The sequence below is a fragment of the Nelumbo lutea genome, chromosome 2 (genome assembly GCF_056320005.1).
Source record: "Nelumbo lutea isolate HS-2025 chromosome 2, American lotus-T2T, whole genome shotgun sequence".
Lineage (NCBI taxonomy): Eukaryota > Viridiplantae > Streptophyta > Magnoliopsida > Proteales > Nelumbonaceae > Nelumbo > Nelumbo lutea.
In genome coordinates this window covers 64,822,476-64,840,001 of record NC_142685.1, presented here as the reverse complement: position 1 = coordinate 64,840,001, position 17,526 = coordinate 64,822,476, and the positions used below count along the sequence as shown (strand labels likewise).

The following is a 17,526-nucleotide window of genomic DNA, read 5'->3' as shown; positions in this document are numbered from 1 at the left end:
TTCGGTGCAGTAGCTATAAATAGGGGGTCCCGGGACTCATTTTCTACACCAAAAGTTTACCAGCCTTCGGTTTGAGGTCGTGCTTTAGCTGCATTAGCTCGGGTCTTCTAGTTTGCTATTTTCCTCCAGTTCGGTCATCTATCTTTGGTGAGTCTTCCTTCGCTTCTTTTTTAATTCGGTTCAGTTCCATGTCTTCTAGTTTCGATAGTCTTTTAGATGAGTCCGAGGTGGACACCTCGGCCCAAGTCGGTAGTCGAGATGAGGCTAGTTCGGGCTCAGGGGTAGTCCGCAGCCTTCCCGAGGGACAATCACCCCCGAGGGTTCGAGAGGCCCCTGGTAACCTAGCATCCACTTCTTATCGAGGTCAGGTGCTAGACAATTTTGGTCCTTCCAAAATGACCCCGGATAGGCTTCAGACCTTGGTACTTCGGTATAACTTCCCGAGGGAACTTTCCTATAGTCTCCCTGAAGGTAATTTTCCTTGGGAGCACGATCACAACGAGATCGTGATTTTTGAGGAGCAGCTCGTGGCTGGCCTTCATCTTCCCTTACATCCTTTGCTTGTAGATGTCCTGAAACTTTTCAATGTTACTATAGATCAGTTGCACCTGAACTCCATCCGTAACGTAGTAGGGACCATTTCGCTTTTTCACGAGTAATGTCTCCCTCTCACCCTTGAATTTTTTTCTTCCATTTTGTCTATCAAAAACTCTTCCTATGGTGTACCCGAGCATAGGCGGTCTTACTATTTGTCCCCCTGCCCAGGCTATAAGCTTTTTCACGAACTGCCTAATAGGATCCCGGCCTGGAAACGGGATTACTTTGTGGTCCGCAACCCCGAGGGGTGGCCTTTTCCAACCCATTGTAAGGCAGCCATTCATGATTCTAGTGTTAGACTAGACCTGAGGACAAGGGAGATGCTCTAGTCCTAGACGGAGCTCGGCTTCATCTACGCGGACTACCTTGCTGAAGATAAGCTCGTATAGGCCGGTTTAAGTCCTGGTAGGTCGCCTTGGGTTTTTCTAGCCTTTTTAAGGTTTTGATAGCTTGTGGCTAACTTTATTTTTGTCTTTTGTAGTTACAATGCCAGAGGTTGATGCAAGAAGCCTTCTGATGAGCTCCCGAAAAGGGAAAAAGCGAAAGGCGGCGAAGAAACCCCGTTGGGAGGAGGCTTTCGGCATCTAAGGCAATCGAAGCCTAGGCCGTGGAGTCGATCTTCATTGAACCCCCAAGAGAAGAGCCCCGACCTGTGGACCCCGAGGTGGTGGCAATGGAGGGCTGGGAGGAGGAGGCCCATACTCAAGAGCTGGAGGATGCACCTGGGCTAGCTTCAGAGGAGCCCGGTGCCGAGCCAGAGCTTGTTCTTGCTACTGCGGAGGAGAGCATCACGAACCATGTTCTCGCGATGCAAAAGAGTTGGGATGCGGTCTTTCTGAACGAGGACGTGTGGTGGTCCGAGATGCTTCCGAGATGGCTTATGGGACTAGCTACTAGTCACTGCATGATGGTAAGCATTCTGCCTTTAACCCCTCTTCTTTTTTTTTTTTTACCTCAATTTTCCTTTGATAGGTGAACTCTGCCCTTCACGCGTTGGCATGCTAATCTACGATCCAGTCGAAGCAGGCTCGTGATGCTAAGGCAGAGACGCGGAAGCTCCATCACGAGTTGGACATGGCCCGATGTGAGGTACTTCAGGCGAAGAAGGGAAGTGAGAGCCAGAGGCTGTTGATTTTGGACTAGGAGGAGCGAATCTCTTTATTGACCAAGGAGAACGCTAAGCTCAAGGAGTAGATTTCTGCAATGGTTGCGAAGGAAGAGGACCTGACCGCGAAAATTACAAAGGAGAAGGCACAACTTCAATGAGAAATCCAAAATCTCAAAGCAACGATCCAAGAGCAAACTCAGCTCCTCAATACCACTGTCGAGGAGGCACGATCAAAAGAGAGGACTAAGGCCATTGAACGCTTCAAGGAGTCTTCAGAATTCCATGCTCTTCAGGTCGAGTACAGTTCAAGCTTCTACTGCTCTGGGTTCAATCTCTGCAGATATCTAGTCCGGCAGAAGTTCCCTAGTCTTGACCTTGGTGCTACCACAATGACGGGCTTGGCTCCGGAGGCGGTAGATGCGATGAACGAGGAACCTGACTCGTTGGAGGAAAGCAATGACGAGGTTGAAGTGGTGGACCCCTCTGCGTGACAGTTTGTTCTTTCTTTTTCTTTTTGAATCATGGATGTACACCCCAAAGCCGTCAAGCACGGGTTTTGACAAAATTTTCCTGTACTTTAAACTTTTTTATCAATGAAAAAATATTGATTCAGCTCAAGGATACTTATGGATAACTTTTGATCTAGGCAACACTTATATAGGTTACCCGAACTGTCGAAATACCAAGCTGGCAACAAGTGAGGGTAACCAAAGTACAAACTGTTACTCCAAACTGCGTGGATGACCCTGAACTATCAGGTTACCGAGCTTGGTAACAAGTAAGGGTAACCAAGGTGAAATTTTTCCAAGTGTTTGTCACTTCGAGCTGTTCGCATATGGACCACTTGTTTAAACGTTGGTCCCCTGACGAACCTGAACTATGATTGTTGCTGAGGTGGTATAGACATCGTAGGGTTCGTAGCCGAGCAGTCTATACATTTGGTTTTAGTAGTTTTGTACTAGCAAGGCAACTAGGTCTTATGTGGTGCCAAAATTTCCATCAATTCGATGTTATAGCCCTTAGGTTCTAGGAGCGACTCGTAGTCCACTCTTCTTGACTTTGCCCATGCCGAAGAGGTGACTGGGGTTTATGCGGTGACGGGGTCTTTGTCGATTTGGCACTTTTGCACTTAGGCTCTGGGAGCGACTCGTAGTCCACTCCTAAGCTTTGTCCATGCCAAAGAGGCGACTGGGGCTTAGGTGCCCATGTCGAGGAGGCGACTGGGTCTTGGGTGCCCATGCCGAGGAGGCGACTAGGACTTATATAGTGACGATTCTGTCAACTCGGTACCTTAGCCTTTAGGCCTTGGGAGCGGCTCGTAGTCTACTCTTAGGCTTTCTAAGGGTGACTCTCAGTCCGCTCCCCTAGTTCAATGATTACAGGTAGTATTGTCTTAAATTGTTGATGTTCCAAGCTCGAGGTACCTGCTTTCCTTTAGACATTTTGAGCTTGTATGTACCTTCCCCGAGTATTCATTTTACTCGGTAGGGACCTTCCCATTTCGGTCCGATCTTACCCACACCAGACCCAGGCACCAATACTTTCCGAAGGACCAGGTTGCCGACGCAGAAGTACCGCTTCTTGACCCGAGTATTATCGTACTGAACTACTCTTTGCTGGTAGGCTGCGGTCCGGATGTACGCGAGGTCCCGTACTTCTTCTACCAGGTCGAGGTTAATTCGGAGCTCGTCATCATTTGTTTCCCTATCCTACACCTCTAGGCATAATGTGGGTACTTTGAGTTCGGTTGGAATTACTGCTTCCAAGTCATAGGTGAGGTTAAAAGGGGTTTCACCTGTAGCGGTCTTGATGGTAGTTTGATAGGCCCGTAGTACAATGGATAGCTTGTCTACCCATAGTCCTTTAGCTCGAGCTAAGCGGGCTTTCAGTCCACGGAGTATAGCCTTGTTCGTGACTTCTGCTTGCCCATTTTCTTGAGGGTGTGCCACCGAAGTAAAATTCTATTGTATCCCCATGTCGGCGCACCAGTTTTGAAACTTAATATGTTCGAAGTACTTTCCATTGTTAGAGATAAGTACTCGGGGTAGTCCGAAGTGGCATACTACGTTCTTCTAGAAGAAGTTTTGTACATATCAAGTTGTAATTGTCGCTAGGGGTTCCACCTATACCCATTTTGTAAAGTAATCCACTGCTACCACTAGGAATTTCCTCTGTTTTGTTGCTGGCGGGAATGGTCCAAGAATGTCAATCCCCTACTGTGCGAAGGAACATGGGCTGGTGAGGTATTTCAGGTCAACAGCAGGTTGATAATGAATATTGGCATGTCTCTAGCATTTATCGCATTTCTTGATGAGCTCGAATGCATATGCTTTCATCATGGGCTAGTAATATCCTTGCCGTAGCACTTTCTAGACGAGAGCCCTGCCCCCCGAGTGTCCACCGCACAACCCTTCATGAGTGTCGTGGAGAATGAACTTGGCCTCTGAGGGTCGCAAGCAGTGCAAGTAGGGGAGCATGTAAGTTCTTCGGTATAGCCATCCGTCTATAATGACGTATTTGGCTGCCTGTCGCTCTACCCTTTTAGCTGTGTTGCGATCTACAGGGAGGGTCCCATGAAGCAGGTAGCTCGCGAGTGGGTCAATCCAGTTCGACTCTACTTGTGCAACAGGAGCTACCTCTTTTGCCCCTCGAGAATGCTAGGCCAAGGCAGGTTCTCTATAAACACGGTCCTCATGGAGTTATTGCTTGTGCTGGCTAACTGAGATAATGCATCGGCCTCAGCATTCTCAAATCTTGGAATCTGCTTAATGAAGTATGATTGGAAGTCGCGTAGAACTTCCCTAGCCTTGGCTAGATAAACGGCCATGGTGGGGTCGCGAGCTTCGTAATCACCGGTTACCTGGTTGACCACGAGCAGGGAGTCGCTGCAGATGACGAGGTGCTTTGCTTATACTTCGTTTGCTAGCATGAGCCCAGTTATGAGTGCTTCGTATTCTGCCTCGTTGTTGGATGCTGCGTACTTGAACAGAAGTGCATATTCCAGCTTCGCTTCACTTGGACCGTACAGGATGACTCCGGCTCTGCTTCCTTGCTAGTTTGATGAACCATCTACGTGAAGGATCCAGGGCTCCTCATCCCATGTTGACTTTGTTTTAACCGGGACTGGTTTTGTACTAGTTGAGGCTTTCTCCGCATGCTTGGTTTCTATAACTTTGGAGGCTGTAGTGTAGAAAGTGCATTCTGCTATGAAATCGGCCAAGGCTTGGGCCTTATTTGCTGTTCAGGGCTCGTACCGGATGTCATATTCGCTGAGCTCTATATCCCACTTCGTCAATCTTCTAGATACCTCTGGCTTGAGTAGGACTTGCCTCAGGGGTTGGTTGGTAAGAACGATGACTATGTGGGCTTGAAAGTATGGTCTAAGCTTCTGGGTTGCTGTTACCAGTGCATATGACACCTTCTCGATCTCTAGGTATTTGATTTCGACACCCTGCAAAACTTTGCTCACATAGCAGATAGGTTAGTGGACCCGATCTACTTCCCTTATTAGTACCGAGCTGACCACCTCATCACTCGTGGAGAGGTACAACTTTAAAACATCACCCTCCTCGGGTCGAGTCAAAACCGAGATGCTAGTTAGGCATTTCTTCAGCTCGTCGAAGGCGAACTAGCATTCTTTAGTCTACTCAAAGTCTTTGCTTTTTTAAATTGCCTTGAAAAATGGTAGGCATCGATCTACTGACTTTGACATGAAGCGGCTTAGGGTAGCCATACGACCATTCAAACTCTGAACCTCCTTTAACTTGCGAGGGGCTTCATATGTAGGATAACCTTTATTTTCTCAAGGTTTGCTTCGATGCCACGTTGGCTAACTATGTAACCCAGAAATTTTCCCGATGTGACACCAAAGACATATTTGTTAGGGTTCAATTTCATACTATACTTGCGCAAGATTTCGAAAACACATTGTAAGTCACTTTTTAACCAGTTTGAAAGTTGGGTTTTGACGACCATGTCGTCTACATAGCATTCAACCTTGTCGTCAATCAATGGCTCAAAAATTCGATTCACAAGTCTTTGGTAGGTTGCCTCGGCATTTTCTAGTCTGAAGGGCATGACCTTATAACAATACATGCCCAGTTCGGTAATAAAAACCATTTTTTCTTCATCAGCGGGGTCTGTCTTGATTTGATTGTAGCCTGAGTACGCATCTAGAAAACTCAACAACTCATTCCCTGAGGTCGCGTCCACTAGACGGTCGATCTTGCGGAGCGGAAAACAATCCTTTGGGCAGGCTCGATTCAGGTCGGTATAGTCGACGTACATGCGCAATTTACCGTTGCCCTTCTTTACCAGAACGGGGTTAACTACCCAACTCGAGTAATTGACCTCCCTAATGAAATCGGCTGTGAGAAGTTTCCCGACCTCCTTGTTGACTATCCTCTAGCGTTCCGGGGCGGGGTTGCATTTCTTTTGTCTAGTGGGCCTGACTATGGGATCAGTGTTTAGCCTGTGAGTTATTATTTTTTAGTCTATGTCAGACATTTCTACCACGGACCATGAAAATATATCTAAATTTTTTAGTAGGAAACTTACCGATTGGGTTCGAAGAGGTTCTCCGACTGCTGCCCCGATCTAGAGAGTCCTGGCTAGATCTTCTTTCAAAGTCGGGATGAGGACCGTTCCCTCGGTTGGTCTAGGTCGCTCCTCTGGATACTCTACGGGCTGTTTGAGCACAACGCTTTCCGCCAACTTGGTATTCCCCTTGAGGGTCACAACGTAACACTTTCGGGACTCAAGCTGGTTGCCCCGAGCTACCCTTATCCCGAAGTCTATGCGGAACTTCATTGCCAGGTAGTAGGTAGATACCACTGCACGAAGCGCATGGGTGATGGGCCATCCTATAATGGCATTGTACGGGAGGGCGTCGCAACCACCAGGAAGGCGTGCTCAAACCTCGTGATGTAGGGCCACATTCCGACCTCTACAGGCAACGAGACTCGACCAAGGGGCCTGACTTCTTCTCCACTAAAGCCCACTAGAGGGGTACTTAAGGGCTAGAGGTCGCTTTCCTAGAGCTGTAGCTTGCTGAAGGTGCTCCTGAACAGAATGTTGACTGAACTTCCCGAATCCACCAAGATGGGTTTGACTTCAAAGTCATTGGTCTTCATTCTTATGACCAGAGCGTCATCATGGGGATATTGGAGTCCTCGCGCATCGTCCTCGGTGAAGGATATAGGGTTTGTGGGCTGCAGTTGCTTCAGAGGGTTCTGTTTTTCTTGTTCTAGTTCGCGGACCGAGGTCTTTCCTACCGCTGAGGTGCAGCCCGCAACGATGGACTCGCCAGTAATTGTGTTGATCACTCCGCGGATTAGCCTTTCCTCGGGCGGTTGTCTTTGCTCGCCCTGTTTGTTACTGGACTCAGGAGCATCTCTCCTCTGCTCCCCTTGCTGATCTGTCTAATTTTTATTACTTTTTTGTACAAAAATTTTCAAGTATCCGCGACGGACGAGCTCTTCAATCTCGTCGAGGAGGCTCTTATAGTTCTCGGTACTGTGATCGTGGTCCCTATGAAAGTGACAATATACATTCTTATTTCTAGTGGCGGGGTTCCCTTATCCGGGGTGGCCACTTTACAAACAGGGCGTCTTTAATCGTCATAAGAATTTCCCTTCACTTCGCGTTGAGGGGCGTGTAACTCATCCTTTCAACTGAAGGATTTCAGGGACTTGCTTTTCTTCCTCTTGCCGCTTTTGTGGTGCGCGTCCTGTCATCGTCTCTCCTCCTCTTCTCTGCTGGAGCTCCGGGCTTTTTGATTCATTTCCTCTTCGGTCTCGATGAATTGATAGAGAAGGCTTTTCAAAGCGATTCCCCCAGCCGACGCCAATTGATGATGCGCAATCCTGCCACTCCTAGCTGGAGGTGACTTTGCTCCTAGCTGGTGACGGGCGGGAAAGACCTACGTGAAGAGTGTTAAGGAGCCTGGGGTGGTTCACTCGGCACGGTGCCGCCAGGCGAGGGACATGAGTGCAGTCCTCAGGGTTGGTAGGCACGGCGCCGCTAGGCGGGGGATATGAGTGCAGTCCTCAAGGTTGGCAGGTACGGTTCTGCCAAGTAGGGAGCTTTCCGCGAGACATCGGGCTACCTGATAATGAGCTGCCCTGTAGCGAGCTAACTGATGGCGAGCTATCTGTGGCGAGTTGCCTGGTGGTGAGCTACATGTGATGAGCTACCGGTGTAGTGCCGAGGAGATTTTGCCCGAGGTAGGTCGTCTTCGAGGTGATCCATTTTGGGTTGGCATGAACTTGGTGCTGTTGTTTAGTTCGCGAACTGGGATGATCTTAGCCCGAAGTAACTTCGGCTCGGGGCGCTAGTGTACTCAAGCTAGCTCTTTAGCGAGCTGATACTTGTTGAGTTGTCACCTGTGTTGAGTCATACCCATGTGCCGATCTGTTTATGTCGAGTCACGTCCACGTGTCTCTCTATTATGAGGTCATGCCAAATTCTCCTTCATCACGAACCAAAAAACCAAACCAAATTTTTTGGTTTTAACTGAATAATGTTAACAAATGTTACTGGATCGGGTTAAGTAGTGAACCTGCACCGAGCCGATCATATTCGAGTTGGATGAACCAGGTCACCCTTAAATGGGTTTGGATCGGGGTAGCTCGTGCCAAATCTGACTCGTTAACATCCATACCCGGAAGGACAGTAAAAATGTATGGTTTGGTTTTGGTCCAATCCAACCACGGTACGGGTACGGGGAGGTCGACATCACGCTATATGGCACTCAATATGTTTTAATTGACATAAGTACCCTCATATGCCACCCGAATCAATAGGATTATTTATGGGTAGCAACGTAATATTCTATATTACACCCAATTGGCAGCTGCGCATCGGAAACCCTAACACTGGTCTAGGGTTTCTTTTATCACCGCAGAAAGGGTCCGCACGAAACTTTATTCTGTGGTTTTGGCTCCTGAAACGAAACGAAGTCTTCACATAGAGAACGTCTCTGGTAATTTATGCTCTCTCTCTCTCTCTCTCTCTCCATTTCTGTCAGTTTCTTCTGTTGTTTCTTGTCCATTCCTTTTCTATTCGAGGGGTTTTGTAGATCTATGCTCTGCGGTTGTTGCTATAGCTTTCCCTTGTTGTTCTTATATTTTAATTATTCGAGCTTCTTCGTTATGTAAACATGGTTCCATTTCAGAATGTGATGTTTTTGTTAATACTTTTCTTCTAGCAGCTGCCTTTCTGAAGTTTAGGGCAAATTTGAAGTCCACCACCACTCATGTTGGACTTGGTGTTTGCATGTATGAACTAATTTTGCTCTTTAAACGAATAGACGGGATTACCATGGTTTATGGTTCATCTCGATAACGGAGGCATAATTTGAATCGTCGTTCATAGTAGCCCTATCAGTGTATGGTCCTTAGTTTCTTGGTTGTCGGAAGAAATTATGCTTTGGCTGTTATGATGAGGTGATATCTCGACATCTAAGTGAAGAAGTCGCGAAGGTTTTTTATCAAAAAAAAATTGGGAAGGTTGCAGTTACAATGTTACGTCGGTACGGGAGAGATGGGTGGTGGGTGGGTAGATTGTTGCTGGAGAAAGGCCCCAGACAAACTATAATGGGTAACTATTTTAATTTCCATTTGTAAGTTAAAAGATACGAGAAAACTTTCCTTTGATATATAGTTCCTTAGAAGCTGGAATTTAGGGCCCGTTTGGAAGTGCTTAACTTCTGCTCAGCTGCATTGAAGAAGCTACTGGAAGAGGCTTATATAGAGAGCAGTGCAATTGTGCAAATGGCTGTACGATGACCAAAAGTTGGCTCTCCGGATTTTTTTTAAGAAATCATTGCTTTATAGGCTTCCTGAGTGGGTCCTGCCTCGTATAGCTAAAAGATCATACTTATGCCCTCCCAAACGGGCACTTGGTGGGGCCTGGGGGGAATAGAACATCAATCCCGCGTCTAGGGACCAAAGGGCATGTATTATATATGCACTGATAATTACTATGTGAAAGTTGTGCAGGTGTCAAAAATTTTTACTCAAGGGCCAACCAATTCAAGTTCATGGTTTTCATATTCAAATGCAAGGATCTGAAAAGGAATTTATGAATGCATCGAAGCTTTAAAAAAATAAAGTGTTATTGAATTAATTTAGGGTCAGGATTCCATCAATAGGATGATAGTTTCTTGAGTTGAAAAATGTTTAGGGCTTGGATATGTTTTTTAAGGTTGGATATGTTTTGATACTTGAACAAGTACATCCTCAATAGAAAAGAGGGTGAACATGCACTTTCTTTATTTTGGTTGCCTCCAAGTCTGACAATGGAGTTATGCATAGTGACTATATAAAAAGGGCCCTTACCCAATGTTGTTCCTAGCTATCCGGAGTACACTTTTTTGTTGGTATGATCCGAGGTTCATGTTTCTGGCAATTGAGTTTGCACTTCCAAGGATTAGATGCACGTATAGGAACCTCATCATCACCATCATCTAATCCTTGTCCCATCTATATGGGGTTTGGCTACATTAGAACCTCTTGGATAGCATTTCCTCCATGATGTAGTCAATTTCAGATACAAATTCTTTTAAGGCACACTATTCTGAATCCTTACCTTAATGTTTGAGAATTATGTGTTCTTTCCCTGACCCTGCTCCACACAGATTATGGAGAATATTTCCATATGGTTTAGCTTTAGCGCACTGGTTGGTGTTGGATAGTTCCTTATCTAATATATGTTGGTTCTAGGGTTATTTAGCATTCATTATAACACTTTTTTGTTGGTATGATCCGAGGTTCATGTTTCTGGCAATTGAGTTTGCACTTCCAAGGATTAGATGCATGTATTGAAACCTCATCATCACCATCATCTAATCCTTGTCCCATCTATATGGGGTTTGGCTACATTAGAACCTCTTGGATAGTTTTGCATTTCCTCCATGATGTAGTCAATTTCAGATACAAATTCTTTTAAGGCACACTATTCTGAATCCTTGCCTTAATTTTTGAGAATTATGTGTTCTTTCCCTGACCCTGCTACACAGATTATGGAGAATGTTTCCATATGGTTTAGCTTTAGTGCACTGGTTAGTGTTGGTTAGTTCCTTATCTAATATATGTTGGTTCTAGAGTTATTTAGCATTCATTATAATGAATAATTTACTGCTTATATTTGACCCAAATTGGAAATCTCTAATTGTCTATGTGATGCATCTACTATTGTTTAATGATCAGAAGCTACTAAAGCAGTTCATACAGGACTTGTATTAAGATTGATGAGCATATTTTCTTGATAACCTTGTTTCCATCTTTCTTTTTAGTGTCTTGTCTGTGTTATGTATGAATTATTCCAAATTTCCTCTTGGAATACATTTCTTAATTTGTGCTTGGATCATTTTCAAGTGTTTGGATTATTTGACTTCATTATGTTATCATTTTTCTATCAAATTCATATCTCTTATTCACTGCTTCTTTTTCTTTTCCCTTTGCCCCCTTTCTAAATGCATTGTGCCAGAATTTAGATGTTTAAACACTTAAAACTGGGCAGTATTTGTTGGGCTGCAGCTTGATATCTTTTTTTTTTCAAGAAGTTCATTTCTTCAGTTTTGTTTTGCACCAGTTGAGCATCATCATCCTCTTGATTATCATTTGGTCTTCTCTCTTGCCTGTTCTTTTAGAACTGCTACTACTATTTTCAATCCTTTTTCACATTGAAACTCCTTGGAGCCATATCTCATGGCAATTTTTCAATTGAGATTCTTACTCTGCAACTCCTTTTGGCCTTTCATTTTGTTTCCACCTGTCCATATTTGTAAACTCCCCCTTGCAAATGCTTCTGGCTCCTGTGCTTCTTCCACAGCTGCCTCGCAAGCTTGTTTGATTAGATACATAAGATGCCGAGGGCGAGGTCGAATGCTGCAGCAACACGAAAGTCAGTTGAACTCGAGAAACCAGTTGAGCCTGAAAAACCAGTTGAACCTGAAGAGCAAGTAGACCTTGATGGAGACAATGATGCTGAGGAGGCAATGGAAGAAGAGGTTGAGTATGAAGAAGTAGAGGAGGAAGAGGAAGTGGAGGAGGTAGAAGAAGAGGAGGAGGTAGAGGAAGAGGAAGAAGTAGAAGAAGAGGTAGAGGAAGAGGAAGAGGAGGATGCAGTTGCTAATGGAGCTGATGCACAGGCAAGCCCCAGTGGTGATGAGGAGATGCCATCTGCCAAGGAAATCGATGAGGATGAGAGTAAGAAACATGCTGAACTTCTTGCTCTTCCCCCCCATGGTTCTGAAGTTTATATTGGTGGCATAACTCATGATGTTTCTGAAGAGGATTTACAGAGTTTCTGTGAGGCTATTGGAGAAGTCACTGAGGTGAGATGGCTTTTTGTTATGCTTTGTTCATATTTTCTTGACAATGATTTATGACACTTATATTTGGCATGACAGGTCAGGATAATGAAGGGAAAAGAGTCAAATGAAAACAAAGGTTATGCTTTTGTGACATTTAGGACCAAAGATTTAGCTTCTAAAGCCATTGAGGAACTTAACAATACTGAACTTAAGGTAATGAAATCACTTTTTGTTCTTGCAATTTTACATTGATTTTCATACAAATTAAATGGTAGATTGATGGTCCATGTTACATTTTCATTCCATTCTCCACACACTCACCCATCACCACCAAAAGATACTAAGATAGATAAATAAATAAAATTTTGTAAGTAACAAATAGAAGAATTTTATTAAAAGCAATGCTAGGTAAGTGTATACTACATGGAGAGGGATTAACTAGAAAGAAAAACATACCCTAATAGGACAAATTTATCAATCTACAGTTACATGATTACTTTTAGTCCTAGGAGTTAGAATCAAAGTCACCTATCATAAGCAAAGTGACCCTGCCTGTAGATTCTAGGTGTTGCTCAAACTGTACTTGCCAATTCTTTTCCATATATAATTTTCTTCTTTTTTGGATGGTTGGATTTTCAGACTTTAGTCTCTTTTTGATAAGCACTTTGCAGTTTAGACTTGGAAATGTAATAAAAGAGTTAAATATTTAGGGACCATTAATTGTTATAATGCTAAAATCTCGGGCTGTGTCAAGCATGGGAACGTGGATTCGAGTCTGACAGCGGTCACTTTGTGGAAAAAATGCTAAAAGTTAGGAATGTCCAGTTCATGCCTCCCAAGGCCCCAGATAACTGGGATCAACATTGAGTAATGATTCTTTTAGACTTTTACCTTACATGATAGAAAGCCCATTTTTGTTCTAAATATTTTGTTTTAGCTTTACCAGTTGATATTACTATCAAACATTTCCCATTCCATCAATGATGCCATCATAGTTCTTGATTCTTTTGTAGCTGTGTTTTTTTTTGGAAGATAAATAAAAAGAAATTTTATTGCTAAAAGCAAAAACAGTACATCATAACTAGGTGTCAAGATGTCACCTCCACCAGATTACAGTAATGTAAGACCACAGAAAAAGCAAAAAACAACATTTCAGCATTAAAACAAAACTCAGCATTACTATTCAGAATTCAGAGAAGTCCAAAAATCAGCTCCAAAATCTTTTTTCCACAGTCCTTGAAACTCTGGAAGCAAAAGCACTCAACCAATAACTGTGGTTTTGCAGCTAACTCGATCTTGCTTTTGCAGGGGAGAAAGATAAAATGTTCATCTTCGCAGGCAAAACATCGCTTGTTTATTGGTAATGTCCCAAGAAGCTGGGTGGAGGAAGATCTGAAGAAGATTGTGACAGAGATTGGGCCTGGGGTTAATGCTGTGGAACTGCTTAAGGTTGGCATGCTTTTTGTTTGTGTAGTTTTGAGTTAGCAGTATTTCCTCTCTTTGTTTTCAGGTCCAAATTATGTCCCTCTGCATATTGAGGCACACCTCATTTTTAAAGTTTGTAACTTAGCTAAAGAGTGAGTGATGTTGGACAGGATAGGATTCTACTAAATTTAGATCCACTGGTGGGCTTTTTGAGGTGAATGAGGGGTTTGGGGTGATTAAAGATGAAGAATATGGATGGAAAAATAAGTAGACTGTTTGCTGTCCACCAAAGAATGCGAGAGAGGAAAAACAGATTGCTTATAAGAATTATGAAATTGGTGAGGGGAAAAAAAGAGAAGATCTCCTGGTGACAGCCAGAATTCACTAGACCAAACTTTATTTCTTCAAATCAACTGTTCTTTAATTGCAATTACAATGACTATTTATAGACTCAACTTACGAACTTAGGTGTCCCTTTATAAACTTCAATTGGGACTAGGGAACTGACAGAAATCAACCTCTACTTGCCTTAAAATAGTAAATCATGTGTTTTATAAAATTGTAATTACAAGAATTACTATAAATAGATTGAAAGATGCCATACATAATAATTTGGAAGTAGCAGTAAATTTATAGGAAACGTAAACCCTATTCTGAAGACCCCTATGACTAGAAAATAAAAAAAGCCTCATATCCACATCTGCATCAGTGTGGTGGTGTTCGTTTTATTTGTCCCAACTATGGCTGTTTGTAGCTTCCCTGCTTTTGAATTATGGACAATGGAGGAAATTCTTTTCCTTCACTTATATTTCATTATTGATTTGTGGTCAACTTGGATTATGTTGTTTTGAGTTTCTTGTTGTTTAGTTGATTTGGCCTTCCAGCATGTCTTTCTGATCATAGGTGATCTTTCTGATTGGTGATATTCATTTCTGCCGTATCCAGTCCTTGTCATCCAATAATCCCTGCCTTCGATAGGAGCTTTTCCATGTGATACCAATTGTCCAAAGTTATGCACTGATTGTTTCTTGTTTTGACACATGGAAATGACATTTGGCCAATATTCTGCCAAATAGAGGACTGGGAGTATGTGTGGCGTTTTTTGGCAATCATCCATTGTACCGTGTTGGAGCTTCATGTGTCCTTTTGACCCATCCACTAAATGACTTTGCTGGTTTACCTGTGCACGTGTAATATATGATTGTTGATACTAGTGCTTCTGCTCTTTATATTGGGGATTCTAGATCTATTCATTTTGTGACTGACATTTTTCCATCATGCAGGATCCACAGAATTCCAGCCGCAACCGTGGTTTTGCGTTCATTGAGTATTATAACCATGCATGTGCTGAATATTCAAGGCAGAAAATGTCAAACCCAAAATTCAAGTTAGACAATAATGCTCCTACTGTGAGCTGGGCTGACCCTAAGACTGCTGAATCTTCTCCTGCTTCACAGGTAGCTAGAGCTGTGTTTGACATGGTTTCTGAGAATTAATTCATATGAACTTTTTTATTCTTTGAGTCATTTTTCAGTTTGGATGTATGAAAGTTGCTGAAAATTTTTGGTTTAGACCTTGTTCTAAGAATTGATTCTTTGGAGCTGAAAATTTAAGTTCCAAAAAAGAATCAATTTTGGTTCAAAATTTATTCTCCAAATAGTATGGCTCTTTGGAGTAGTATTTTAACCAAACAAAACATATCCTATTTTTTCACTTCTATTTAGTTCAGCTTTTATTTCCTTGTCCACCCCCCCAAAAGAATAATATTAACAATAAAGGGATAATCAAGGTATTTTGCTTATTGGATCGTAGATAGAATTTATGACTATGGCATTTAGGAAATGGACACACATCCTTGGTTTATAGGCTTGGGTAGGATTCATCAATCAGTTGAGTTTCTTCGCTGTAATTGGCTACATTCAAATTTTCTGGTTGAACCATGCAATTGAGTTGGTTTAAACAGGTAAAAGCAGTCTATGTGAAGAATTTGCCAAAAAATATAACTCAGGAGCGGCTGAGGGAACTTTTCAAACACCATGGAGAGATCACAAAAATTGTATTGCCACCAGCAAAATCTGGACAGGAGAAAAGCAGATTTGGTTTTGTTCACTTTGCAGAGAGATCAAGTGCCATGAAGGCACTCAAAAACACAGAGAAATATGAAATTGATGGTGATTTCTTCTTCACATGATTTCTTGTTTTCTCACTCATTAAGCAAAATATGGTAGATAATGTTGGATGGGTTACCTCTATTGACAGGTCAAGTTCTGGAGTGTTCCCTTGCAAAGCCACAAGCAGATCGGAAGTCTGATGCAGGATCAAATTCACAGAAGTCGGCCCTTCTTCCTAGCTATCCACCTCGTGTTGGATATGGCCTGGTTGGTGGGGCTTATGGTGCAGGATATGGTGCTGCAGGCTTTGCACAGGTGAAATAAGTGTACTTTATTATGCATTTTTGGGCCGACTCATCAAAGAGTATTTTATGATTTTTGGCTTGAGGGGAGGACATAAATCATTAAATTAGTGCTGCTCACCGAGCTGCTAACGCAGCAAGGAAGCTTACTCTTTTTGATGGTCCTGTAGATCTTCGGATCTCTTTTTTAATTAATTAATCCTTCTCTTGCAAAACAAATTCTGTTCTCTCCCATGGGACACTAGTTACTGTATGGTAATTGTGGGTTGTCTAGTACTTTGATGGGTAGGTTTGAAGCAAACACCATAGAATGCTATGGCAACCTATTCTTTGTTTATTTCTTTGTATAGTTTGCTTCATATTCCTCGTGGTTTTGCTGATATCGAGATTTGTCTTTTTTGCAGCCCCTAATTTATGGCAGGGGTCCCACTCCTGCTGGTATGGCGATGATGCCGATGCTTTTGCCTGATGGAAGGATTGGATATGTCCTGTAAGCATGAATTCTTTGATTCACTTATTGCTATCTATATGAAATATCACTTCTTTTCCTATTGCCTTAATGGAAGTCACGGTTGGCAATTCCTTTGGTTTCGGTATACACGGTTGTGAAGCTTTGGACCTTGTTCACGTAGAATTCTACCCCTAACACTGACCCGATGGAATGTGAGTGGAAGTAGAATTGGTTTTACGGGTTCTATTCGAATCCTCTCAGCATACCACCATTCCTCGTTTGGATTTGATCAGACCTTTCTGCAATATGTGTCTGACTTGTTCCCCTTAACAATCGTACTAGTCTAATTTAAATGCTTATTTGCATGGTAGATTAAACTTCACCTTCATATTCCTTTTTTCTCCAGACAACAGCCCGGAGCACAGCCTCATACCCCACTTTCACAGCAGAGAAGTGGCAACAGGAGCAGTGGTGGCTCTAGCGGAGGTAGGCACAACAGTGGTGAAGGGGGCCGTGGGCGCAGGTATCGTCCATATTGATTTAAATCGTTTGGATGTAGCCATGGGTGAAATGTTTTCCTACCTTAATTCCTATTAAGAAAGAAACTGAAGGGGCCTTGTCCCAATCTAACAGAAATGACTTGATTGTAACAATATTTTGGCTAGCTCAACAATGGAAGCAATTGTGATCTTGCATGTCAAGATAATCTGTTTCATTGTCACATGCTTCTGGATGCGATTCTTCTTTCTGCCTCATCTTGGTTAATTCAATGCACCTGTCTGCCGAAAATCTGAAACTGCTAACTTAGGGGGGGGGGTGGCATTTTTCTCTTTTGGTGCAGCTGTCTTAACGTGAGATCCACTGTTAGCACAAAGAGCTTGAAGTTATGGGAATTTGTTCCCTTGCCTTATATTTGGAGGGACACCCGGTGATCATTTCAACCAATGTTTTCAATCCACTGTTGACTGCCATGGTTGAAATGTTCAGTCACCTTACTATGATTTCAGGTCCTAATTTCCTAAAGCTCGTTTGGTAAAAAAACCATCAACTTGGTAAAAATTTATTTTACCGTCACTGGGTCCTCGGTGCACATTAAAATTTTAAATTAGGGTCATAATTTTGTGCTCATTGGGGTGATCTTTATATTGATTTGAGACAACATTTTGAGATCTAGGTGCCATGCCTACTACATTTTTGTAAAAAACCTCTTGACC

At 43.1% G+C, this 17,526-nt stretch overlaps 1 protein-coding gene across 2 annotated transcripts; it reads left to right on the top strand.

Annotated features, from left to right (window-relative positions):
• The first annotated feature begins 8,341 nt into the window (after positions 1-8,341).
• On the top strand, positions 8,342-17,013 carry LOC148871233 (RNA-binding (RRM/RBD/RNP motifs) family protein). 2 transcript variants are annotated; one of them, XM_088970475.1, is made up of 9 exons: positions 8,342-8,687; positions 11,540-12,044; positions 12,120-12,236; positions 13,332-13,472; positions 14,732-14,905; positions 15,412-15,619; positions 15,708-15,874; positions 16,266-16,351; positions 16,719-17,013. In XM_088970475.1, the coding sequence occupies exons 2-9, from the start codon at positions 11,574-11,576 to the stop codon at positions 16,849-16,851; spliced, it is 1,497 nt and encodes a 498-aa protein (XP_088826601.1). In that variant the 5' UTR covers positions 8,342-8,687; positions 11,540-11,573; the 3' UTR covers positions 16,852-17,013. The 2 variants fall into 2 exon arrangements, with proteins under 2 accessions (XP_088826601.1, XP_088826602.1); XM_088970476.1 differs by having other exon boundaries at positions 8,556-8,687; positions 11,195-12,044.
• The last annotated feature ends 513 nt before the right edge of the window (positions 17,014-17,526 follow it).

What these genes read in the sequence shown, in the direction of transcription:
- LOC148871233 (XM_088970475.1), top strand. Translation starts at nt 11,574, where the DNA reads ATGCCGAGGGCGAGGTCGAATGCTGCAGCAACACGAAAGTCAGTTGAA. An exon ending in ATGCTGTGGAACTGCTTAAG is followed by an intron (nt 13,473 to 14,731) that starts GTTGGCATGCTT and finishes TCCATCATGCAG; the next exon opens with GATCCACAGAATTCCAGCCG. An exon ending in AATCTTCTCCTGCTTCACAG is followed by an intron (nt 14,906 to 15,411) that starts GTAGCTAGAGCT and finishes TGGTTTAAACAG; the next exon opens with GTAAAAGCAGTCTATGTGAA.